This window comes from Zootermopsis nevadensis, unplaced genomic scaffold, assembly GCF_977971745.1.
Source record: "Zootermopsis nevadensis isolate Lab colony 2312 unplaced genomic scaffold, Znev_1.0 Znev_ptg000007l, whole genome shotgun sequence".
In the NCBI taxonomy this organism is placed as follows: Eukaryota; Metazoa; Arthropoda; class Insecta; order Blattodea; family Termopsidae; genus Zootermopsis; species Zootermopsis nevadensis.
In genome coordinates, this window is record NW_028259139.1 from 11903100 (window position 1) to 11929644 (window position 26545).

The 26545-nt window shown below is 40.0% G+C and overlaps 1 protein-coding gene across 4 annotated transcripts in view; it reads right to left on the reverse strand.

Annotated features, from left to right (window-relative positions):
* The window catches only part of gus (splA/ryanodine receptor domain and SOCS box containing gustavus), a 174728-nt gene that overhangs the window by 40351 nt on the left and 107832 nt on the right, over positions 1-26545 (reverse strand). Inside the window, exon 1 of one of the 4 annotated variants that reach the window (XM_022068176.2) lies at positions 1287-1589. The exons of the other annotated variants lie outside the window; for them this stretch is intronic. Within the exon in view, the coding sequence (XP_021923868.1) occupies positions 1287-1501 (215 nt within the window). The 5' untranslated portion in view covers positions 1502-1589. Of the gene's footprint in view, positions 1-1286; positions 1590-26545 lie in introns of those variants that run through there. 4 annotated transcript variants of the gene reach the window in all.

Here is a 26545-nt window from a genome sequence, read left to right on the forward strand (position 1 = left end):
ACATCCTTACTCTTAATCTCTGCCCTAATTGGCTTTACGTAAAGGCCTTAAAACAGTGGAGAGCCTCAGTATCCTATAAGTACGAAGCTCGGTAAGCTTCATAGCTGATCTAGACAGAAAGGCGAACTGAAAACATCAAAACGAAATCCATACCCAGCCATCAAATGCATCTCTACCGGCTGGGAAACTACAAGCAGTGAATAAATTATGTTCAGCAATGTATTCCACTGTAGGTTTACTGTAGAGTTGACACGGTAATCCAATTTGTCTTCCGACATATAGACGCGTTATGTTGCCGTTGCAACTAATGTTTCAACCAAGAAGAGCGAATATTCAATAATTTCAATCTTCCTTTGTCTTGCGTGGAGACTTCTACTTAGCTTTTTAAAGCCGAGTGGAGACCAGTTGCTCTGACAATCAAACACACTCCATTTTGCATTTCTCGGTTTTGTATAATTCTCAGAATAATCAGCTGTTATTTCCTAAAGTATTACCAGCTGACCTTCGCAATGGCGAACTGCAGTACTTACAATTCTTAAATATTATCTAGACGAGCTTCGTGTTTCAAAGGGCTATTTAATGTGTCAGACATCCTATATGGTTACTTGTATGGGGGATCAGCTTCCATATAAATCAGAATTGTAGGTCGTACAAAATAAAACTTAACGGATAATTCATAAAAAAAATATCTGAAGTCTATATAAGGCTTTAAAATTCCTACTTCACAAGGAAGTAAAAGATACATACGTCACACAGTTTCAAGGAAACGTAAAGCAAATGTCGAATGTATTTAGTTGTGACAGTAGTTATACATCTGGCTGGCCTCCACAGCTGTTTCGTCAGGGGGCATCTCGTTGGGCAACACTGTCCCAGAAGCTTTGGCAACACTGGGATGAACAAAGGCCTCAAAAGCCTTCTTGCTGTCTCTTTCTCTCATCCTCCGGATCCCCTTCTAGCTCTCCTTTTCCACTAAACCTCATCTTTCCCCCCTCACCACAACGACGAACTTGATCAGAACCATGCTAGGGAGACTCCACCCCAAATGCGATACGAGGTCTTTACGAATACCCTTCAGAAGGCTTCTCTTCTTTACCAGACCCAGTCCCCTTATTTTTTTTTAATGCGTCAGAAGCAAGTTTTGGGGCCAGCCGGCGGTAACATAAGGCAGACAAAGAACCACAGCTAACGGCGAGCTATGTATTGCTCTGGTGACGATTAAAAACACCAAAAAAGTACACAAAACATCACAGAACAGTTCGCCACTTCAAACAGAATATAATATTTACCTGGTCTCCATGTTAGCAGTGAAGATGTGTAGGTGTAAGAGAGTTGCGGGCGGATAGACTGTCCAGAAACCAACGACATGCGGGCAGAAGCAGTAATAACAAGTTGCTGGCGGCCACCCCCAGCGAGCCGAAGACTGAGCACCAGACGGTGTCTGAGGTTGTGCAGACGGCGATAACTTTGGTAACCAGTACACAGTACAAGAGCCTGCTGGCATGACTCGACACACTCACAAACCGGCCATCAGCCTGCCTGCTTGTCTGTCCCGCTCGACACTCCCGCCCGTCCCTAACCGCACACTGCCAGACAGTGGCAGCGCTCAGCAACGAAAGTTGGTATTGGACCTTGGGAACCCCACCGGGAGCTGACGGGCCAATAGAAACGCTCATAACATAACAGATGAACATGTTTGAGTCGCGCGCCGGTGTCGGACTGACACACTCCCCGAAAGTCTACCTCTGATTGGCTGAAAGACCCCGCGTAATGATTAGAGCCAATAGTAAGTATTGATCCATTCGCCGTGCTGTTCTGTGCATTCATTCTCAGAGGGTGAAGCTTCATGTCACTAGGGGAGTTTGTGATACGGGGTACAAATGAACATAGACGGAATGGTTGTTTAGAGGGGTGGGGTTATATGCAAATGAGATTGTGATGAAGCACAACAAAGGGTTTTCCCATAAAAAAATTTAAATCACACTTATTCAGTCACTGAAACATTTGAACATCGATATGTAAAGCCGTTTTTAAACTACTAAATACAAACGACATTCGGAAAATTAATTTCTCCCACATAATACTTCTACGTATATCAGAATAATCACCTATACACACGACATAAATTACACAGCGAATGGCCGAATCGCTTAATTAAACATAATTTACAATGAGAAAGTCTTCTGGAAACTAATGTTCGTAGCTACAAAAGCAGAAGTCAGCAAATTGTTTACAAGTGGAAAGCAAAAGAGAAACGTTTACTAGAGGGCAGTGCATAAAGTTAACGCTTTTCCCGGTGTGGTGAACTTAACCCTTTGAAAGCGTGACTCATCTAAATTGTATTTTAGGTTTCAATCCGTACCTCAAAGAAAACACAACTATTCACAACTGTAAACATCAATTGTTTAATACTGTTAAAGAAAATAATCCCTGTTTATTCTGAGAATCGTATGAAACACATAAATACAAAATAAACATCACTGACGTTAAGCAGATATTACATACAAGCAAACAATGGGTTTAAAGGCTTAAAATAATTTTTTTCTGGTAAGCATTTTTTTTTATCTGTAACAAGAATTTCAAAAATCTTAGTTCCAACAGATGTGAGATTTATTATTACTTTCCTGTCACAGAAATTACTTTAACGTTTAGGAAAAGCAATGAGAATCTTTAAGAGCATGGATTATCAGACGGCATTACATGGTGCTTCCATAACTGCCATGACAGGGTTACCAAATTAATATCCTTTATCCTACAAAAATAATTATGCACGCTCGCTATTTGATGCGGACATTTTATTTGTCATGGTGAATATAAACGATTAATTCTATGACATATTAAATTAAAAGAATTGAAATGAAAATTGTAAATAAACAGCTCAAAAGGAAATACTTAATTTCCCCATATTATTAATAATTCATTTTGTATGAAATGCAATCCGTTAGAAACTGCGGAGGTGACCGACCGTGTAGCCTTTAACAATATCCAATAAAGACTAATCAGCTTACTGACACCAAAACTGTTTGTATAAATCCTCTGTTCCAGCAACATGACACTGCTACTTCCTGACGACACCCTGTTTTTATAGTTTTCATTTTTACACATGGGATTTCTAGAATTAAATCCTGAAACCCCAAAACTTTAAGCTGCTTCGTTAAATTTTGAACGAAGATGGCAGTCTTCTGGACGTTTACTAACGTTTCAAACGTCCTTTTTGCCTACATGGAGGCAGCAAGGATGTTGGTAAACCTACCTGACTCAGCGGGGCTACAACCCAGAAGCCAGCCATCTTCGAATTCACTGCCGTGGGAACCTCAAATCCAAATTTTGAACTGCTCACAATCCTTCATTTATTTACTTTTTTCTTGAGTAATCATAATAAGTTATTCCATAGATTTCCGTAGGCTTCGCAGATTTCTAGACAATCCAATATGTGTTTATTGTTCCATTTTTGCACACTCATTCTTAAAAGACAAAAATATTACATTTCCAGGAGCCAAACAGCAGAGAACTTTAATTCCTTGCTAGAACATCTAGGCTTATGATAAGGAATAAAACGGTAACAAGCGGAGATGAGGAACATTGGAAACGTCCGGTCTGGTCGCATGAGACTATGGCTCAGTCGTGGCCAACACGTAAAACGTACGTATACCACACGGCTAAAAAAAAAAAAAAAAAAAAAAAAGATTTCCAACAAACCAACAGCTGTTTCTTGTATACTAATACACGCGTCAGCGAGAGGGAAAAATCATATGATGTGATACGAAACATACGCTATCTCTTCCTCCCACTCTATTTTCTTGACAAAAGTCTCTCTCTCTCTCTCTCTCTCTCTCTCTCTCTCTCCCTCCCCACCCTCTGGATCAAATAGAAAAAAACCGAATCACAAAACCACGTTATCATTGTTTCATACCATGCAAATCATGTAAACTCTCGCCGATATAGTCCAATGTCTCGTGGTTGGCAAAAAAAGTGCAACTCTTTGAAACCAAAGCTCATTTAAATAATATTTAAAAATTCAGCCCGTACCGCAAAGAAAACATAACACTTTACAATTACAAAGATCAATGGTTGTTTAAGAAAATAATCCTTGTGTTCTCTGAGAGTCATACGATAACCATACATACAGTATATGAACAAAATTCAAAGTTATTAATTATTAACGCAAGTGGAATAGTGTATAGTTAACATTGCAATTAAAAGGTTAAGTCAATACACATTCCGAATAGTTTAAGCCCTTCTTGTAGATAGCAGAGAAGATAATAAGAAGCATTGTAATCCGTTTGCCTAAGTATAAAGGCGAAACTGCATTCTTCGGGAGATGAAAATAGTTTCATACTCAACATCAATGTTGGTTTTCGTGCAAAGTGATTGTCCACTGCGGTTCAGAAGTTATGCTCACAAGGGGACAGACACGACAAAACAAACAGGCCCATCTGTTATGTGACACGACTAAAATATGTACCGCTGCTCTGTTATTGGCTAACTCTGTATTTGGTTGTTTGTACGCCCTGCCGTTAAGGTATCTACCAGATTAAATAGCGATTACACTGCATTTCAAATTATTTAATGTTTACACACATGAATCACAAACTGCAACAAAAACAGTGCTTTTGAAACAATCAAACACCACAATGAATTGTTTGGTGATGCTATATTTGACGGCTTTACGGGAATACCAACATGACAAACTATCTACTAGGCTGAATTATGATAATTTAATCATTAGAATGTAATTTATATAGGCCTAGTAGTACATACATACAAACGTTAATGAAATATAGAATTTAATATGCAAAAAAACCAGTCTCAACTTTGATTGCAGCTGTCGGCTTCAGAGGTACGTCAGCCCGTATAGCCACTGTTCACCACATCACATGGAAAATGACCCAAAGCCAGACCTGGTTGCTTTAGTGCATCAAAGAATTAGTTTTGTGATAAAACTAGTGATGGAATACCAATGTTTGAAATGGTGTCATACTGCAGAATGATAAGCAGACAAATTGCCCTGTGGTACGGACAGTAAACAAAGCTTCAAACCACCATCACCAGCCCCAATCAAACTAACATGTTCGAGAGCCTCTCTGTACAGCAAAAAAAGTCCCCTCCCCCCCTTTTATGGAAACCAAAAGTTCAAAAATATTCACCACTGAATCCTGACATAAGCAAACTGTAACCTTTCACATCTTCACACTATGTTCAATGACTTCAAATTCTGTACGTTATGCTGTCCCGCAGAACCTAATAAGGTCCCTTCTGCTTGCCTGTGGTGAAACCAATTCGTCTGATAGTCAACGGTTTTGTCCGGGATGTTAGATACGTCTAATTCTTGTCTGACTACTCAGTTTCTGATACAGCCTGTTCTCCTGTAACCTGCACAAGTCCTTAAGGACCCCATTTCAGTTCGGCTCCCCTGCTGAAGATTACCGACATCTGGGATATTGCGCCGTGTAGTCTGGTAGAAATTTACCGACGTTTCAGAGGTGCTTACTGCCTATATTACCAGACTAGGGCAGTAAGCACCTCTGAAACATCGGTCAATTTCTACCAGACTACACGGTGCAACATACCAGAAGACAAGTCATCTTCAATAATCGTCACCGTGAGAGCCTAAACTCTCAGTTCTCCTGCTGATTTAAAATGTAGAGCGAAATTCAACCATGCGCTCCTCTGATATGACACTGTGCGCCAGGTACAGTTACGATCTGGACCCAGCAACCATTGCCTGTTTTTGTTCACCACACCTACCATTCACCTTGACTTGACAACTCTTAAATCCCATGTGGGGAACCTTGAACGAGGAGTTGTATTGTCTGTCTGTTTTACCATGGCAATCGCGTGGTCTGGCGGTTAAGGCCACCCTTCGCACTGTCACACACCACCTTGAAATCATCGCACTTCTGCAACGAGATTTATACAACCAACAAACCTAGACCCGTGTCCCTTGCGCATTGCAGTATTAGGTATCTCGTTAATAACTAATTCTGTTAAGAAAATTATTAAGCAACGTGTGATCCTGTCTATAACAGTAAGTTAGAAGAATTTTTAATAAAATTACGTGGTGAAGTTTCGATAAATTTTCCTCATAACCCTGAGGCCCGCGAGTCGATACGCAAGGATAAACGTGGCTTTAGGAGTTGAAACAGTTCAAGACCCGTGCAGTAAACGCAAGCCATTTGTCCACAGTGCGTACATCAACCGACAACACATCTCACTTAGACTAAGGATGTTCTAGGTTCGAATCTTCAGTCATTCCGAAAGATATTTTCCGTGATTGTTCTAGAGTCTGTGGAAAATCCACGAAGTCCTTTCCCGTAGCATCTTTCAGTTCACCTTAATCAACGCTAAAAACCATTCGGCAGAAGTCCGAGTTCTATGTGAGCTCGCGAAGTAAAAGGACACCACTCCTGAGACATGCAGGTAGTACGCCACCGCGGCCTTCAATCTGACCAGCATTCTTTTCTTACACTGAAACCAATGACCGAATTCAAGGTAACACGAAGAGCTGTTCCCAATTGTTCAATTCTCGGGCATTTCTGAACAGATCCCAAGCAATGGATACTGCCACAATGCACCTCGCTGTAGCACCTGGAACCCCCTTTGCTAGTTTACGCGGTTTCTACACTTACCACGTTCTATCCACGAGACGAAATTCTGCATATCGGAATAAGTTCTGGAAATGTTTATTATTCAGTTAGGAAAACGTTAAACCTACTAAATCCATTTTCCGTAACTATGAAAATTAGGATATAGCCTACAGATTAATAATAGTTTTGTCAGCTGATCTTTTGGGTTCTTGCCTCTCCGATACGATGGCCATCTACCGACCAGTTCACACGGCGCCAGAACCCAGAATATCGTCATTGTTCATCGTTACAGCCGTAAAAACCTCAAATCTGGACACGTTTGTCAAATTGTTTTCTATGTGTGTGTGATGACAAACGATCTTCGATACTTGTTACTAATGTTGGTGATTAAATTAGGGAGGAGGAATTAAGTAAACAAAAAGTATATACAACATTTTTGTTGGAAAACTACAATGCATTGAACCATTTTATGAACCTAAACGCAGACAGAATAATAATATTAAAATGTATCTGAGAGAAATAGGATGTGAAGAATAGAAGTGGATTTGAGTGGATTATGATAAAGATCAGTAGCGGGCTTCAGAATGTTCGGATTCCTTGACATGAACTTTCTAGAACACTTGAATATAAACCGGTAAATAAGGGCACTGTAATATAGAATTAACGGGAGAGCCGATGACGGAGAACGAGAACATAGCATATCACTGCATTACCTCGCATGACTCGATGGGGCTGCCCCACAACTAACGTTGATAAGGGCAGAAATAAACGGCCTTCGTTGGTGTGCGTGACGAGGTCCACCAGTCAGTCTCCTTACAAGTTCCAGACGTCACCGCTCCAATGTTTATCCAGAAAAGGGAGTGCAGTGTTTGCCTTTGTGTCAAGGTTTAGATTTTTACGTTTTCAGTGTGTAGAGATAAGAATGTATGGGGTCACGGTTGGGTCTGGAAAGGAGGGACGTCCTTCAGGCAGACAACTGAACCCTCGCTGGAGGAATCCGCCCCTATGTCTGTTGAGATTCAGGAAAATGTCTGGGGGCTTCTTCCCTTCTTTTATTTCACAGTGTGTCAGAAGGCTGGAGAGATATGAACGAAGGCTGCTGTGGTCCTAATGTGATTTACCATACAAGCATATGAAAGATGGGAGGTCTCTTTGTTGGAACAAGATTCCATCACACTGTGATTATTCTAAAAGCCTGCCTGCACAAACTGCATGACCCATTTCTGCTGACACTTGGCTATAGCTATGTCCTCAAATATTATTTGTTCAATGCCTAGTGGTAACCATATGTACCACATGATTTAACAATCTCGCATGACACGACGCTACTGATTTATATCTAAAAGTACTCGATTCGAACGTGGTGAGAAGAACAGATTTGAAGATTTCTGTCTTCTGGGTTGTTGTGCCGTGTAGTATGGTAGATGTTTATCAACGTTTCAGAGGTCATACTGCCTCCATCTTCACGGTTCAACAAGCCCAGAAGACAGAAATCTTCATATTCATCGCTGTGAAAACCTCAAATCATACAAGAATAGCTTTAGCTTAAATGATTCATGGAACCTACTGTTGGTACAGTATCTTGACGTTCCTCTCGTTTCCCTCCACATCACTTGAAATTCATCTTCTATAATCATCTAATCTAACCTGACAGGAAAAAAACTGTCAAATATCAAAGAGTAAGTAAATAATTCATTCGTCATAACGTATTCTATTCCATGATATCTGAGGTTTTCACTGTATTAAAAATGTGGATTGTGTTCTGAGTTGTAACGCCCTGTCGCCCTATAGATTCTGTGGGTAAATTGCAGAGTTGCTGAATGTTAAGGTGGTGTACATAGTTACCATTGGGCTTTAAAGGGTTAAAACTACATAACTCATATGACACAAAGACATCCAAACTCCCATCCCTTATCGTTACCAGTTAACCGTGATCCTGTATTTTATATACCGTGAGAAATTCAGTCTACCTATAATATTCTACCTACCAATGTCCTTTCCCTACTAACGCTGACCCACAAGGAAAAACACGCGCTTTTAAAAGGTTTGGTCAATATATTTAGGTGAAGGTCTGACCATATGCTGTCCCTCTAAAGCAGTGGTATTCAACCTTTCTTGTTCGCATACCCCCAGATATAATTTCTCATCAACTTTGTACCCCCAAAGTTGTTGGTGTATAATTCGAGTAATACACAGTATATAATCTACATCTAAAATAAATTAAATAAATTACATTACTGATTATTCACTGTTTATCATCTGCTCTAAAGTACTTTGTGTCAGGGACACCAATGCACGAAGGTACTAACTTAGAACCTCTTTAAAATACGTTTTAATAAAACGCATTTACACAACCCATGTTCTTGCATTATGATTCGTTATGAGAACGAATGACCACCTTGATGATGGAAACAATCTGCACATGTAAAGCGGCGATAAATTTCTACGAGAATACAAGGCGAAGAAACCTCCAGAAGACAGCCATCTTCATACTTGCCGCCATGAGAACCTGAAATCTCACTATGATACTGTTCACCTCTGGTTCCCGTCAACTCTCCAGAGACAAATCCTGACTTCAGAATAGCTTCTTCCGATTTCTTTCAGATGTTTTAGACTCCAAAACTGCCAGGATGTCTCAATGCTTGCAAAATTTTACAAAAAAAAAAAAATTAAAATAGGGACTCTTCAGACATGACTCGGGTAAAACAGAAACATACAGCACACATAAATTTATGTGAAGGCAACTATTGGGAGCAATGGTTGCCAATAGGATAATATTAAAATGTAATTTAAACAGACTGAGGGGATGTGGACTAGATTAATGTAGCTCAGGATAAGGTCCAGGGCTGCAAACACGTTACTAATAATTTAGATTCCATAAAAGCCTGTACATTTCTTCAACATCTCAGGGACTATTAGCTTCTGAAGAAGGTTTCTTCTCCAAGGATTTAGCAAGAAACGAAGAATGACAATTACACTAAGTGCTGTATTCCTGGCGGATCTGTTTTTTATTTAATGTTTCATTTAACGACATGTTATTAACTGTGTTACGTTCATGTAACAACAACAAACGGATAATTTAAAACAAGATACAAACGTGTTCAGAAAGAACAGAAAAAACAGTCATTGTGGCATAAGTACCGACATCATTATCAAAACCGTATCAATTAAAATTTAAAAAACCCAATCACTTGTTCCAACACAGTGTCGGGCAAAATTGCGAAACGTAACGACTTGTACTGCAAATCAAAATTAAAAAAAAAAAAACTTATCAAAATGACAACCATATAAAACGAAATTTGTATGGTTTCAGCAAATCAAACAAGTTTTCCTATCATAAAACAATAATAAAACTGTTCCAGCAATATAAAATCTACACCGTCACTTCAATTTGAAATACTAGCACGTAAATATCTTATGCTACATATAAGAGATGGTACTAGGGTGATCTACCACAATACACAGCATCCAACATCAAAACAAGAGGTAGTAACATGCAATGGAACTGAATAAAACCATGAAACCCCCTCATAATGTTTGGTCTCCGAGTAGGAATGGAACATGGTATCGCCTCGACATGAAACATAGTGGTTAATGGGTACACACGAAGTTCGGTGTAAAATTTCTAGCGCGGGTTTAGTTGACTGTGAACACGGGCATAGTGCCACTGACAGTGCCATCTAGACTCCATGCCGCTGACAGACCCTATAATTACCTCATCACGACGTGTGGTGTAGTCGCGTTCAGACAAGTGATGTCAACAGTACCAACACTAGAAAATATTCCCCAGCAGGGACAAGATATTCAGATGGTACGAATATGAATTTCAGAGAGAACAAAGAAATTATTTCAAACGCCGAAAAAATATAAAACGAACTATAAGACTGTGTCGTTTTGGTCTGAAAATTGGAAAGAGCTAACCCGGAAGACCCAGACGTTCGTGCAAGGATAATATTAAATGAATTTTGAAGAAACAGGGTGAGCGGTGTGGATTGGATTCATCTGGCCGTTCATATTAACAAGACAACAGTAATGACACTTCAGGTTCCATAAAAGACGTTTAATTTGACAGACTGACGTGCTATGACCTTCTCAAGAGAAATTTATAACTCAAATATAAATCAACAGCATCACACGATTTAGGTAAAACATTCAATAATTTGAAAGCTTCAAAATGTTTTTCGATATTACAAATAATATGTTTACTTAAATAAATATTGAACGAATGCTTGTTATTATTTAGATTAGAATCTGTTATTATACCGAAGATGACTGCGCTGTGTATTATTGTAGAAACTGACCGACGTTTCAGAGGTACATACCGCCTCCATCATACAGACGATCAGTCAACTCGTCTCCATGACAACGAACAATTAGTTAATTCTGTATAAAGAAATTTACTCTGAGTCATACGAGAGCCTTCCATATATCTTGTTGCTAAGTGATTGTTAAAGGAGGTGGTACATATAGTTACCACTGCGCTTTGAGAGATTAATACACGCAGTAAGGGTTCTGTAGTCTCCACGTGATGCCATGAAGACATTAATTGCGACCTTAGAGTAAAACTGAAAACAACCTGTATCATGCTCCGCCCATATTAACCCGGATAACAGGGTAATTTGCAGAAAAGTTCTAGATGACGTGAATGAAAAAAATATCAAAATTCCTACTTGTATCAGGAATCGAATGTTGAAGGTCCAGTTTCGACACTACACTGACTGTACCCGTCGCGGACTTGCACGTGTTGCAGGGTGTCTGTTCATGCCCAAAGCGACACGAATTGCCAACATTGTTCTCTTCATATTTCAGTGGACACTAAAAAGCATTTAGCATATGGCTCACGGTCCCTGACATTCCATCAATCCTGAACTGACCACATGTTAAATTAAAAAAGTTCAGACCTCCGAAATTCCGATCATATTCACAACACGGCGCGTTACTCTAAACAAAATATCCTGCTGGCAACAGTGAAAGTCATATCAACCGATTGCTTCGTACTTGGTCAAAATATTCCTCGTCATTTCTTTATCTCGAAGTTTCATTACCGTGTTCACAGAATCCGGCCACTGCAACTATCCAAAGCCAGACGAATCCAATTAAGATTTTATTCTCCCATCAACGATTCTAGTACACACGTCACAACCCAAAATACGAACATCGACATATTTTATACGTTTGTGACGAATTTACGACTCAGACTGCGAAAAGAACTCGGGTTGTGGGCGCGTGACTTGAAGTACGGGGGGAGGTACAGTAGTTCGATCTTAGAGGGAGGGTAAAAACAATTAATAAAGCACATGCCTTAACGAGGGGGGGGGGGGGGGTTCGTAATTTGTGTCATTTACTTGCGTTGGAAAGCCAGAGAGAAATAAACCAGTTGGTAGACGTGGATAGACAAAAGGAAAAAAATTCTGTGAACGTCACACCTTGAAGACCTCCAAGTATTCTGATGGAGGTGAGTAGTCAGTTCCAAGCTCCGGCTGCTTTATTCTTCGGTGAAGTGCCTCCACATCCGTTACATAAAAGGCTGCATGGAACCCTGCGTTGGTCGACACACAGTGATCGAAATTTACCTCTGTGGGGGTTGGATAAAAATAAAATGTATTTTAGAAACATACGCTGAAGTACGGAGTGGAATGAATTGGGTCAAGATTGGATCCAACTCTTCACCATAAATGCAGTAAAATTACTAACCACAAGAAGGTCCTGTAACACAGTATCTGCCGCACTGTTAACACACAGACAAGTGACGACGTTTCGGCAGAAAACTACAGACTGATGGTTCAGTGGAGAAACACTACTTGTATTATCTGTATCAAAGCTGAGAAGGCAAGTTTCCAACACAAATATTACACGCGTCGTGTTCAATTGAACTATAATAAAACAGAAAACAACTGTACGTGAAGATTGAATAAATTACTGTTATTTTACAGCTGCATTTTTTATGTCTCTGCTTTGTATGTTAGGGCAATTGAATCCATTACCTATTAGTCCCTTGTTCCCACCATCGTCTTTCAGTCCAATCAATACTTTATTAAAACAACACAGCTGACGTGTCCTCACGCTTCGCCACGATCTCTGCTTTTGGCAACATTTCAGTCGGGATCACAAAGGGGCTACTAGGTACATGTAACTGGCAGCCAACAATCAGCCTTCTGAAAGTTTTTGTTTGTCACATGATTCATCATCTCAAATGAGATGAAATTTATGAGACGCACTGTAAAGTACACTTGGAAATACTATAGAAGAAACGGAGACATACTTAAAGTGTCGAAAACAAAACCCATTTTAGACAAAATCTTGAAATACAAAAGCAATTGGCTACAATATGTTAATAGAATGCAGAGAGACAGACTTCCCAAATTATTAAAAAAAAAATACACCCTGAAGACGAAGAGACCCTAGAAGACCGCATAAGAGACTTTTAGACTACGAAGACAGAACGAGTCAATATGACCCAATTCGACGATAAAACGAATTGTAACCCTCTCAAGCCCGAAGATCGCGGAATATTAAATAATTCAGTCCGTACCGCAAAGAAAACACACTTAAACGTTACAAATATCAATTAGTTAACGCTGTTTAAGGAAATTATCATTGTTTACAATGAAAATCGTACGAAACCCACAAATACAGAATGCGATTGTTAACGCATAAAGGATTAAATACATTTTGGGTGAGTGGTCCTAACTGCTTTCAGCTGGCTGATGGGGTTCTGTAAACAGTTTAATTGCATAAATGCAGAAATGTCTTGTCGAAGTTGGTCTTTTCAGCCGTAACACCGTATAGACTTGCAGACAGATATCAATGTTTAGGAGAAATGTACTACCCCCATCTCAAGGGCTAAAATATTTCAAGGTACCTACAAGCCCACGTTACAATCAGAAAATCAACAACATCTTTACAGCCGTAAACGCTCAAATCACGTACAGGAAATTTCTCAATTAGTTAAGCGATTTTTTTTAGTGTTCTGTGTGACGACAGGTCCATATGAACAGGATCCTTCCATCCTTTTCTCGGACTGAGACCTGTTCATATACGTTCTTGGCAGATGATCCAGAAGTGGTTTGCCATTGCCTTCTTCTGTGTGTGAATGGAGTAATTGTTGGGATGCCACGGAGAAACCGGGGAAGCCCCCGGAGGAAAACTCCGTGTTGCCTAGACCACGGCCTTGCCCAACACAAGTTATAAATTCGGGCACCGCCGGGAATCGAACCCGAGACCCCAGGATTACAAGGCCAGCGTTCGCAGCACAATAATGAATGTTGTTATTGCTTCACTTAATGATTATGTCGCAGCTGCTGGCAACAAACAGTGACTAAAACACCGAGAGACAAATTACTCTTACGGAAAGAACGTTTTAACCTGTAGTGGCTCTAACTACTTGTTCACTCACGCACTTTACATGTGTAACATTGACACACACTTTGCTTCACCACGAGGGCACAGGAACCCCCCCCCCCCCACCGGTTCACATTCAGTACTGTTCTCAACCACGTGTTCTAAACGGCGAATAATATTTAACATCGCACTTCCTAAACCAAAGGAAACACAACGCGTCTCTATGAACACGATTAATTAATTTGTCCTGCACAAGGGAACAATCACTGTTTATTCCGACAATCTTACGAAACATAAATACAACACGTGGGCGAGAATATTAATAACGCGGTACAGATAGTTACCACTAGGATTCAATGGTTTAATATGAACAGAGTATATGAGATATACGACATTCATGGGTGCTTCGTGCCCCGTCTGCTGACGAGAGAGGACCGCGTGCGTTTTGAACTAGAAACACGTCACTGGGCTATGGGGTGAAACAAATTTGGGATTGATGACTTTTATTTAGCACGTGTGACGCACGCGTTGTCCGTAACAGGGCGTGTGTACGTAGACTACTATATAAATCCGATTGTCATCTGGCAATGGACGCAGTGTTATCCGCTGTAGGGGCAGCTTTCCCACTTTGGATCTTTATCTAACTCCGTCAGTACCAAGTCGTCTAGTACGTCTATAAGAAGAAGTTAGCCCTCAGGGAGAACACAGACTATGGTAGTCTGAGAATAAAGCAATGCGATGGAATACTTGAGCCTAATAAATAGCTTAATAAATTAAACTGGTCACAAAACAGGCTATAATTAGGATAATCAAATGGAGGATGAGGTTAGGGCATGCAGCACGTATGGGAGAGATAAATTCTTACATATTTTTAGTCGAAAAATATGAAAAGATGAGAAAAGTTGAATGTAAAAGTATATAAGATAATATTAAAATGGATCTTACAGAAAAGGAGTGTGCAAAGTGGACGAGATCAAGTGGCTCAGAACAATCCAGTGACGAGCTCTTACGAACACGGTGTCCAGCTGAGCCATCATGATCATCAAATGTCAATAAAATCAAGGAAAAAATTAATTCCACCAACGAGATGATTTCTACTCTTCACCCATCAATAATGAAAATGTTGTGAAACAGGATGGCATATTTTGGTCTAAAATTATAGAGGCAAGAGATCACTTGATAGACCTCAGCAAGTAGAAGGATAATATTAAAACCTAAATTTGTTATAAGGGTTACGAAGAAAGAAACTGGACAGAAGTAGCTCAATATACGGTTAAATGGCCGTCAACTGCACAGCGGAGTCATGACCACGAGGATTAGAAACGCGCTTAACAAACTGAAGTTACACGTAAAGCGGGTTGCAGCTGTAACCAAACTTTTGCAAAGAGATGCTTCAATTTTAAACAAAGTTCCTGGAGATATGAGTGTATCGCTAATGTTCGGTTATAAATGTAATCGCTACATTCTATCCCACAATGCAACGCACCAGAAGATACTGAAGGACAACATACAGAAAAGCCAAAGTATTAATGACGTAATATGGAAGACTGGTCACAGATATACAATGTCAATAAGGTAATGTAGGGCTGCAGTGAATGGTTTTCCACATACTGCATAGAGATTGGATAGCGTTTCCATGTACGTAGCACACAGCAGCATTGTGTGTGTGATGGGGGGGGGGGGGGGTCGGAATCGGAGTGAGGGGGAGAGGAATTCATGTTTGCGTGTTAATCATTCACAGACGACAAAGACGAACGGATCGATATTCTGTGTGTGTGTGTGTGTACGTTGAAACAACACAGACAGAACAAACGTGTAGGGCATGTTCCCGAAGCCCCCAAGATGGAATTCTGTTAACGACCATCCTGATTCAAACTACGGAATTATAAATATGAGTTCTTTAGTTTATTTACTAACGTCATAGGGATATGAACTGCCGGGTTTAAACATGGAGAATAATGCGTCTTTCACAAGCATTAGGTCTAATTGTTTGAAGCCAAAGACTGTCTTTAAACAATATTTAAGAATCCAGACTGTACCGCAAAGAAAACACTTCACCATTACAAAGATAAACTTGTTAACAGTTTTTAAGGAAATAATAGCTGTTCATTGCGAGAAAAAAATATAAGATCCATGCAAAATACATAATTATAGATTGTTAACGCAGGTGATAACGTATAGTGCAAGAATGTGTTGGGGAAAAACGGAGGAAATCGTTATCAAAGGTGGTGATAACCCTACCCTAAGTTCCAACCATGGACCTGCCGAATACAGTGGGTAATAATCTTTAATTAATCGGTCCAGTCGTTCCAGATCCAGTGACTTATTACACCACATTCTACAGTTTCTCGTGATTTATCCCAGTTATCCGAGCTATAATCCCATGTCCCTCGTGTTAGTTCGTTATTACCTTCTTCCGTGGAGCAAAATTGGCTACTTCCTCGATAGTAAAGCAGCCAGATGTAAAGTCACTTCTACCAAGAATGCGTGGATGTTTACATCCCGCCCATACGCCTACGTCACCAGTGCTCAATTGCAAGGGTTTCATTATGTCCATGTGCGATAGCAGAACGAAGCCTTTTTGTTCGCCGATACCGGTCGCGTTCCGTGAGATGAAGACTGATGTATCGGACATTCTTAAGACGTTCTAAATCGAATAAAACTGTCTGACAGGGCACCAGATACGAGTTCTGTCCATTCCGCGCCATATTCATGAACCAGAATATACCCTACCGATGTTCTTGTAACAAAACAGACGTGGTCTATAATTGAACTAACCACATAATTGAAAATATTACTGCCTCGTCGCTCTGAGAGCCACTCGGCCTGCTATCCAATGCGGGCCGGGAGATCTATCCTTGGGAGCGCACGTTTTCCTTTCAGACAATACGGGGCAGGACCGTGAGATCGTCCATCCACTGGCCGTTGGTGATTAAACGGAGTACAATTTTAAACCTTTGAATCGTAAGGAATGAGAAACAGAAAATGGAAGGAGTAGTGACAGACGCTACATTTAACGAGTGAAACATAACATTTGGCTCCTAGGCAGTGTCCGTTAGTACATTTTTCACTATTGCATTTACCATCATCAGACTGCTATCAACGTCTTTGGTTCACAGACGTAACAATTTTTTCTGTATTTCTCTTTTCAATGCTGTTATGTACGTTTTAGAACTACACTGCAGGTAACTGAAACTTCCTAATAAAGTTGTAATGGTGTCTGCAAGCAAATCACGGCTCGCTCCTGCCATCTCTACAACAGAACATAAAACACGTTTAGCTCTACTCTGCCTGCCATCTGCCGAATGAGAGCTCTACTAGTAGCAGGAGCAGAACCTCAGGCAAGTGATCGGGTGAAAATGCGATTATATATAGTAAACACACATGCAATTTACAGTTGCATTATGATTGACAAATGCCTGCTGATACAGTCCAGCACGTATCTGCCTAAATGGATATTAGAACTGACCAAGGAGGTTAGAATAAAGATGGCTGTCTTCTGGGATGTTGCATCAGTCTTGCCGACGTTTCAGTGGGGTAACCCTGACAAGCAGCGGCAGTAAGTTCCTCTGAAACATCGGTGAATATCTACCAAACCGTGCAACATCCCAGAAGGCAGCCATGTTCAACATTTACCGTGATTCTCTCCAAGACTTACATATGAAACCGGCAAACTTTAAACCAGTTCATAAGCATTCCCTTCAACTTCCCCCGAGAATTATCTTTCATCATATACCACGACTCGCTACATAACGATAATCTGCATTAAGTCATCGAATTATTCTTACGTCAGAAAGTGAGTAGCAGCCAATAAGATTCCTTTAACACACAATGGTACTTATATGTACCACCTTCTTTAATATTTAGTGGCTGGTTTGCCCATAGGATGCATTCATAGATTCTGCATGATTCTCAGAATAAACAGCGATTATTTCCTTAAATATCACTAACCAGTTAATATTTGTAACTGTAATATGTAGTGTTTTCTTTGCGGTACGGACTGACACTAAATGGAGGTTGGTTAGTTTTACGCCCCGGCCTGTTGAGGAAATCTATTTTTTCTTTTGTACGTAACTATGTAACCAATTAACGCATATTATACATTAAAACCCTATAAAACTTCGTAAATTTCTGCGATTCAACTCAGAGTGCAACAAACCTGTAAGTCAACACGGCATTAAATATAAAATCTAGAACGTTTTCTTGAAAAGTGTTTCGATATTATAAGCAAAAGGACAAATAAATCTGTGTATCTCTAATAAGTACACATGAAGGCCAACTGAGTATGGAAAATACCGAAGGACGCATTTGGACAACAGGTTAGCATTACACTTACCTTCACTTGTTTTATACGTAGGACTTCCAAGCCATTCGCCTCGAATGTAAATAACAAACAGTTCAAACACAACATTCAAAGAGAGTTAACTGAATGCAAGTAGCCTGTATAAAAATAAATAATAATTTACTAACGAACAAGTTTCAGATGACGGGAAGCTAGCTGAACTCATTACGATCTCAAAACCTAACCAGCAGTTTTGGCATTATAATTTCTCACTCATCCTTGTTTAGTATGGGAAATCATGAGTGAAATCGTACAATTAATAACGGAATTACAAATCCAATTCCGCACACGGATTACATAGTTGGATCGCTTATATTGTGTAAAATGATGCCCGCAAGCACAGTTAGTTAACAATATCGCTTCAATTAATCTGATAGCATTTGCACTAACAAAGGTGAGGTTCAACTGTTTTATAACGTGATTAATACTATGGTATTCTGTACAAAACTATTCGCCTGCGAACACCATGCACAAAGACCCTCCGAGAACCAAGCCAAGCACATCAGTGGACTGCGAGGTGTGGTTCCTTTACGTTTTGAAGCCGAACCAACGAACCAAAATGGGCGGAGTCCTGCGCAAACGCAAGACATCGTCCCTTGCTGGAAATGGTAAACAGGGCCTTATAACTAAAACGAGGGTTTTGTCGAGGCAGAAGCCCTGACTATTAGGGTCTGCTGCTGCTGATGAGAGGTTATCCCGCCAGACAACTTGTCCTTCGTGCAGAGGATTTTGGTTGGATGGTTCCCTGGGATTTGAACCCAGGACGGGCAGGGTCGCTTTGGCTGGATGCCTCTGCGACATGGGGGGAATCACTTCAGCTGAGGGTCTCCATGATTGGGGAGGACGGACCGTGCCCCTTTTGAATCATGCCTTGACATTTGCCTTACAACTGAGGAAAAACACGGAAAACCTCAGTCAGGGTAGCCGAATGGTTGTGCAGACTTGTTTGTTTTTCAAGGACAGCCTCGGCTGGTCTGTTGAACATCAGTCCCACTCGGGTGACCTCTGACAGCCCTCGTTCGGCACAAGTGCCTCCCGAGTTGCCGGATTAAGGGGTTCCCCACACCAACTAACTTTGAATCGAAGCTCTCGGTCAGAGCTCTGATGTGGTCGGCGAAGACTGGAATCCTCAAATCCTCGTGAATTTGCCTGTTACTAACGTACCAAGGCGCGTTAGTCGCAATGCGAAGACACTTGGATTGTAGCACTTGCAGCTTCCGGACGTGGATGCTGACAGGTGACCTCCAGAAGCACGTCGAAATAATATTTAAAAAGTGAGTCCGTACCTCTAAGAAAATACAACACATCACCATTACACAAATCGACTGGCTAAAGCTGTTTAAGGAAATATTCGCTCTTTATAGTGAGAATAATACGAAACACATAAATATAAAATGTTGAGTAACTGATTGTTAACACAGGCGATATACAGTTACCACCAAGCTTTAAAGGGTTAATATAAATCTCACCTTCATGGAGTGTACGTATGCACCCTGTCCTCAGAAACGAAGCTTTAACGACAAAGAAGGTAGTTGCCTTCCGGGCTGTTGTTCGGCGTGGTCTGGTATTTCATCGGCGATCACTAATCGCCCTGATGACGCAGGCAACAAGAAACTCTGAAACGTCGGTAAACTTCTAGTAGACCATTCGGCGCAACAACATAGGCCTACTCACCGCTTTGAGAGCCTCACATCTCACAAAGACTAGGGATGTTTATTAAAAGAAATCTTTCTTGTTTTTAACTGTAATACTTTCCCGATAAACACAGGTTTACTTTTAATTCACGGTATGTCTGAAAAACATTTGCTGCAACTGCAAACCCAAGATTAATGCACTTACCTTTCTAGCTTATTAGGCATTTATATTAACTTACAGCACGCATAATCGCGTAATACAGAACAAATTCTACAGTAAAGCGGAAGGTATCTTAACATTCTGAGCACACATACCGTTAATGCGGCAAGATTTAAGGGCTAAAGCAAGCGAAGGAAAAGTTTGCAATTTCTCCCCCCCCCCCCCCCACTCCAACGGTGACAAAGGCCATGGACAGAATGTGACAACTCAGTAAAGTGTACCCTCCACCTACACTACTGCAACTTCGTATTACAGTCAAATAGTATTACTCATAGACTCACGAATTTTAAATCCACGATAACACCAAAACACGAAATGTGTTCCAAGTGCGTGACATTCCTTGTCCTTCTATTTATTTCTCATTTACAGTAGCCTGGCTGAATATATATTGTTTAACATTACTGTGCCAAATAATGGGTTTATGGACTTAGGAAGATTAAAATGGATAGGTAAACAGATTTAAAGGGCTAATAACGTGGTATTTGGTGCACAGAGACAAAAATGGATATAAACGGAAAATCGAAAGTACTTGAACCCACGGTTGGCGAGTATGTATTAACTATGGATTTTACTCTGATTCAACTTCCAACGGCGCAGAAGACATCTGCAGTTCAAATAATTACAAAAGGCAGACCAACAAAACACACAGTATAGTAACTGAAACTGTGCGCCGTGGAGGTTATTCCGAAACGTCGGGAGAAGCTTCTAAAACATGGCATTATCACTGAAGCGATTCTTTATTGCACTTGTTGATAACACAGGCTTCGTAGCTTATAAGTCTCAGAGGCACACACACACACACGATTAGAGCAGATCTGATTCTGCGCTACAGTGGCTCCAGTGATAAAGTTGAACGCAAATTGCCACTTCTCGGTTCCCGGCTGGAATTGAATGACTCGCCACTAAGCATTAGGTTTTCCCGATACCAGTCGAATATCACTTCACAAAAATAATAAAATCAAATAACCAAAATAACAGCGGTTTTCCCGGGAACCAGTGACGGCTGCGTTTAACTTTATCAGTGAACGCAGTGCATAATTTCGCTTTCGTTTCGTGTGCAGTGCACCAGTGTAATCTTGCCTGCAGCCTACTTCGTCCAGGTATTTACAGTTAACGCGATTGTTAAACGTTAATGTCGGGATCTACGCAAACCAGACTGCTGGCGCTACTGTCGAGTTTCATACGCATTTACGTGTACACAAACACTGGTTATATTTTAAATACCTCACAAGAAAGAAAGAAAATACACAGCCACAAAGCTTTTCACCGAAACTTTCCGTTCGCGAACGCAGCCCAAATCTTTAATGCTGAACCCACCAGTAAATTACCCGTCAATAACGACGGGGAAATCTAAAGTAGTGATTACACACTGACACGAATATAATCCCATAAGGCCCTGAATCCCTTGACACGGTTATAACAACACACGCATACATAAATATTTTCCCAAAATGCCCAAAATCCCATGAAAATGCACGTAGAGTAACGCGGAATTTGGATACCAACACAGAATTTGCTCTGGAACGACGAAAATTACGGAAAGCTTTGATCGAATCGGTCGATCGCGGGACTTACCAGATATATACTGATTCCAACCAGCGGTCCAGCATTTAAAAATAATATTTAAACTTTGAGTCTGCAAACAACACTTCAACATTACAAAGATCAATTGGTTAATGCTATTTGGGAATAAAACCCGTTGTTTACAAGGATAACCATACTCGAGCAATAAATACACATTGCTAAATCAGGTTTTACATAGGGTTAAAACGGGAATGTAAAGAGTTACGAGCTTTCCCTTCATGATTATGTAAAAATCTAAATTTCGGATACACCACACAGACAAATTTTGAGAAAAATTCGTTTTTAACAGTTTTAACGCATAAATGTTACATTTAAACTGTAACAACCGCGCTAAATTGCCCGACATCCTCAGACCACGCGGTTACCGGGGTCGGCCAGCGAGAGGCTGCTGTCATCCAGATGAGAAAGAAATATGCGCAGAAAGAAATTACGCAACCAGGTTATATTTTAATATACGTGTCAACGTTGTTTAATGACCATGGCCGCAGCGTCTTAACCGCTCTGTGCGTGAAACAAGCCGTCGATGCTGCGTGCAGCGTCATTAATGCCCCATCACTTTATTCCGACGGAACTCACCTGAAAAAAAAAGAGGGAGTAAGGAAAAATGACTTGGACATTTAATCGATACCTGGAATCCCAGCAAAATATCCCGTGCAAATATTCAAGCAAAATTGGGATATTGCTGTCAGAGAAGCTGAGCAGACGAACCGGGGCGTGGCGCGGGATGCAGCGGTGACTGGATCCAGGGGCGGCCAAGCAAGCGGGTAACATCTCCAAGATCGAGCACTTAACATGTTCAAAAAATGAGACACTCTTAAGACCTGGATTCACACGAAGAGTAACAACTGTTGTTGCACTCGGTAGCTGTCGCACGTGATCGAAGGATAATATTAAAATTAACTAGTAAATTGTATACAAGAATACACTGTTTTCAACTGGCTGAGTATTTGGTGTCACAGATGGTACTCATTGAAGGCCTTAAAAGGTAGTGGATTATTAATAAACTGTGCAACTATATTCAAGAATTGTTCTGTACACTGACATTCAAAATAATGTCTATGGAATATCCTACACCGTAGATCTAATATCTATTTCCTGCGTCATGCTGTAGTAAGATTCCGAAATATTTGTTCCGTTAATTCAGTCAGCTGCATTATGAAACTTACGAATTGTCATTAATACTCATTCACAATAAGGACATGTATTTATAGTTTTACAACAGAACATTTTAATGCAAAAACGTAAGAAAATAATTCTGACTGAACACAACAGTTTCCTCTGCGACGCAAATATACAGAGTCAGAATTCAGGTATGAATACTATTATTGGGCAGTGACGCTGAGTGGTTATCAAAGTTTCGGAGGAATGTATCACAACCCTGAAGATGGAAGTGATATTTTCTTCCTAAACGTTCGAAAACAAAGATAAGACTACGCGGTGTCACAATCTAGAAGACCTAAAATCTGCAAAAAAAAAAAATTAATTTTGATTTAACGGTAAATACATGCTACGTACTTTAGTACATGACAGCGAACCATCACCAGAAAATTGATTCCGTTGTTAAATCCTATTATCCTACATTAGTCCAACGTAGCAAAAGTAGTTAACAGAATTAAGGCTTTAACACCTAAAGCTCCATCTGCGAACATTATCAGTCTGCAACAATTACGACGAGAGCAGGAAACATGCACAAAACTGAAGTGAAGAGTAGTAAATGAGATTACACCTCTACGTAATCCTTTTTGTCTGCAGCGCAGAGTACGATTTCTACAAATCTCGTCACTAAAAAGTATAAAGTGCGCCTGCACCAAATACCGAATGTTACTGTGCGGTAAACAACATCTGTTTTACAATCGGGGTGCATCGAGCAACCAATGGATTTTCCGAATTAATCGTCTTTTTCCCAACAGCACCCAAGCAGATTACACTTAATAATAAACACTTTAAACTCTATACACTAGTCTTCCCAACCTATTTTTAAGGCCCGTTTTAATATTATCCTCATATCTACGCCTAGGCCTCCAAGTGGCCTCTTTCCATTAGCAAAGACGCGAACGGTGTGGATATAGGTCGATAAGGGTGGCCATCCTAAAGCAGGTGCGATGTATTTCAAGTCCCGGAGAGATAGAGCCAGTGGAAATGACGAAAGTCTGCAAACAGGGCCCAGGAATTCTGAAGGGGCTCGCTAGAACTTCCACAAGTAAACTCTGTCTACTCTAAGAATGTCGGTGTCATTCAGAAGTCACTGACGTCATTAAAAGCCATTAGATTCTGTTTCCAACATTCTCAATGTATTCACAAGTCAGCATGATATTCAGACAATGGATTCATACATCTTTCACAAAACCGCAGAGTATGTATGGATGATTATGTAATTTTTCATAATTAATGTGTTATTATCATAAATTACCATATTATTTTTGGTTTCCAAGCAATATTTTTCTGATCACGTGAACTGCAATTTACATTATTCGTATTACTCTTTGTGGAAAGTAAATTAATTTAAATCAGATAAGTAATCTTATCATCGCAACATTTTGCTTCCTCAAACACAGATACGATAATATTCGACATTTATTTATGTGTAAGTGCCAACCAGGAACCAGATAATATCGAATAACATGGTTGGAGTAGATAAGTAAAAACACTACACCTGCAGAAAATATTTGTGTCGAAACGTGTCACACTTAATTAATATCTACAGCCCACGTTGAAGTAATTTATAGTTCTGTGCAAGTTCACACTCTTTGAGTGTCCCTGTGTTCGTTATTTACAGCCGGCTTGGTGTGTTATGTTAGAACGAAAATCACAGAAATATAAGTACTTTCTATATGAAACACATATAAGAACACTACATGAGTGATATAACTAACAAGCCAATTGTGGTCTATCGATATATCGCTGATGGCTATCGAGATGAAAAATGACTACAGGCCTCCAACAAATTTATCTTTTCTTCATTTCTGACGTCTACGGCTCTACAACTAGCATAATTTTGTAGCCCCTTTCAGAATAAACGGTACAACAACAGTATAACCAGCAACGTAATATCTCGATTTAAAAATCGATCATATCATATTTCAGCGGATTTTCATTTCCGTTTCTCAAATGCAATTTTCGAAGTCATAGGCTAATTTCTGTTATACGAATTTTGTGGGGAGTACCAATAAGCACAACCAGTACTCACAAACTCGGCTAGCGTGTCGAAGGTGTCATATGGCCTTCTGAAGTACGCAAAATAAAGCTTTCGGCAACACTTACATCTAAACATAACTGCGGCAGAAATTCCAAACTCGTTTCCGATGCACACACTTCTTAAGAACTAAAAATTATCGCATCAAGCGAGATGAACACTTAGGGGGCCATGACACCTCTAGGCATGCTCAGCAAATGATGGGTAATTGTGCATTGTCTCACCTCATTACGCCGACATACCTCACAATGGTATTACAAAACAAAGGAAATTAATCAGTACGATTCTTGATTACCCTCAAGTAGAATAATGTTCATAAAACATTTTTATTACAAGTGTACAGACGGACATTCCGATGATTGCATTCACCAAGGCTAACTGCGCAATCAATGGAGAAAACGCCATCACGCATGCGCAGACCATCATGGGTGATGTCATTATCATTCTACCCCAGAAATTCAAGCAAACGTCAAGTTGGTGTTACCAAGTGCAGGAAGTTGTAAACTATTAGCTCAGAGAAGTCACCTTCGATACAAATTTCATTATAATACTTAAAAGACATTATCTAGTTATTAAGTGCGTACACGAGATCACAGTTGACAGGCTCGCGCAAAGAATCATGCCTAATGACGTCATCAATCCACCTCACGACTTCAAGCAGCCGTCACGTTCATATTATCATGCACAGAAATTTGAAAAATTACTAATTTGTAATTAGCGATCTATGGTACAACGCCCACACCAAATGTAATTAACTTCCGTTGAGTCACCCTCCTGTTATTAAATACGACCTGACAGACATCGCCGTTCAGGGGGTTAATTAGGTTGATTTGGGATAAGTTGGGTTAGGTTAGTGATGCGCAAACCTCCATGCGCAATGGTATCATCATTTCACCTTACGAATTCAAAGCGCTGTCACATCTACATTACGAAGTGTAGGAAGTTAAAAAAAATCAAAAGTTCTAAGTAATTAGTTATTGCATTGCATATTGAATCGAACTTTGAGCACAACACAGCCTATTTTAAGTTTGTCGTGGTTTTCCTCGGGCTGGGATATTACTTTGAAATAGCGCGGGACCGGACCACCTTTATCAATTCACTGTTCATAAACACACTTTAAAACGCATTATGTGAACTTTATATGATTCATACTCAGTTAATTATGGCTAAAATCTATACCATTAGATAAACCACGAAGTAATTGAAAATGGCAGCCTATATTATGAAATGTGTACACGAATAAGACACGCGAGAAACAATTTTTTAAGACGCAAAACTATCCTAATCTACAATAAGAATTTTTCACTAAAATAACATTAAATTTATTTCAATAAAATTATTGTTTATGTGTATTGTACTGTTAATTGTGCTAATTTATGTGTACCAAGATAAAAACTGTGATCCAAAACGTATTACTGTTTGTTTTTCTGACACAGTTAATTCACATAACAGATATTCCACAACAACAAGACAGCAGTTGTCGTGGGTATGCAATTAAGATGCAAGTCATACATGCCGGGCAATGCACTCTATGATGTATGGGAACCATTTTGCGGAACTGTGTACCGGAAACACGTGTGTTATGTCTGCAATTCTGTTGATAGCATACGTCTTCGTTCATAAGCAACGCAGGTTTCTAAATGGTTT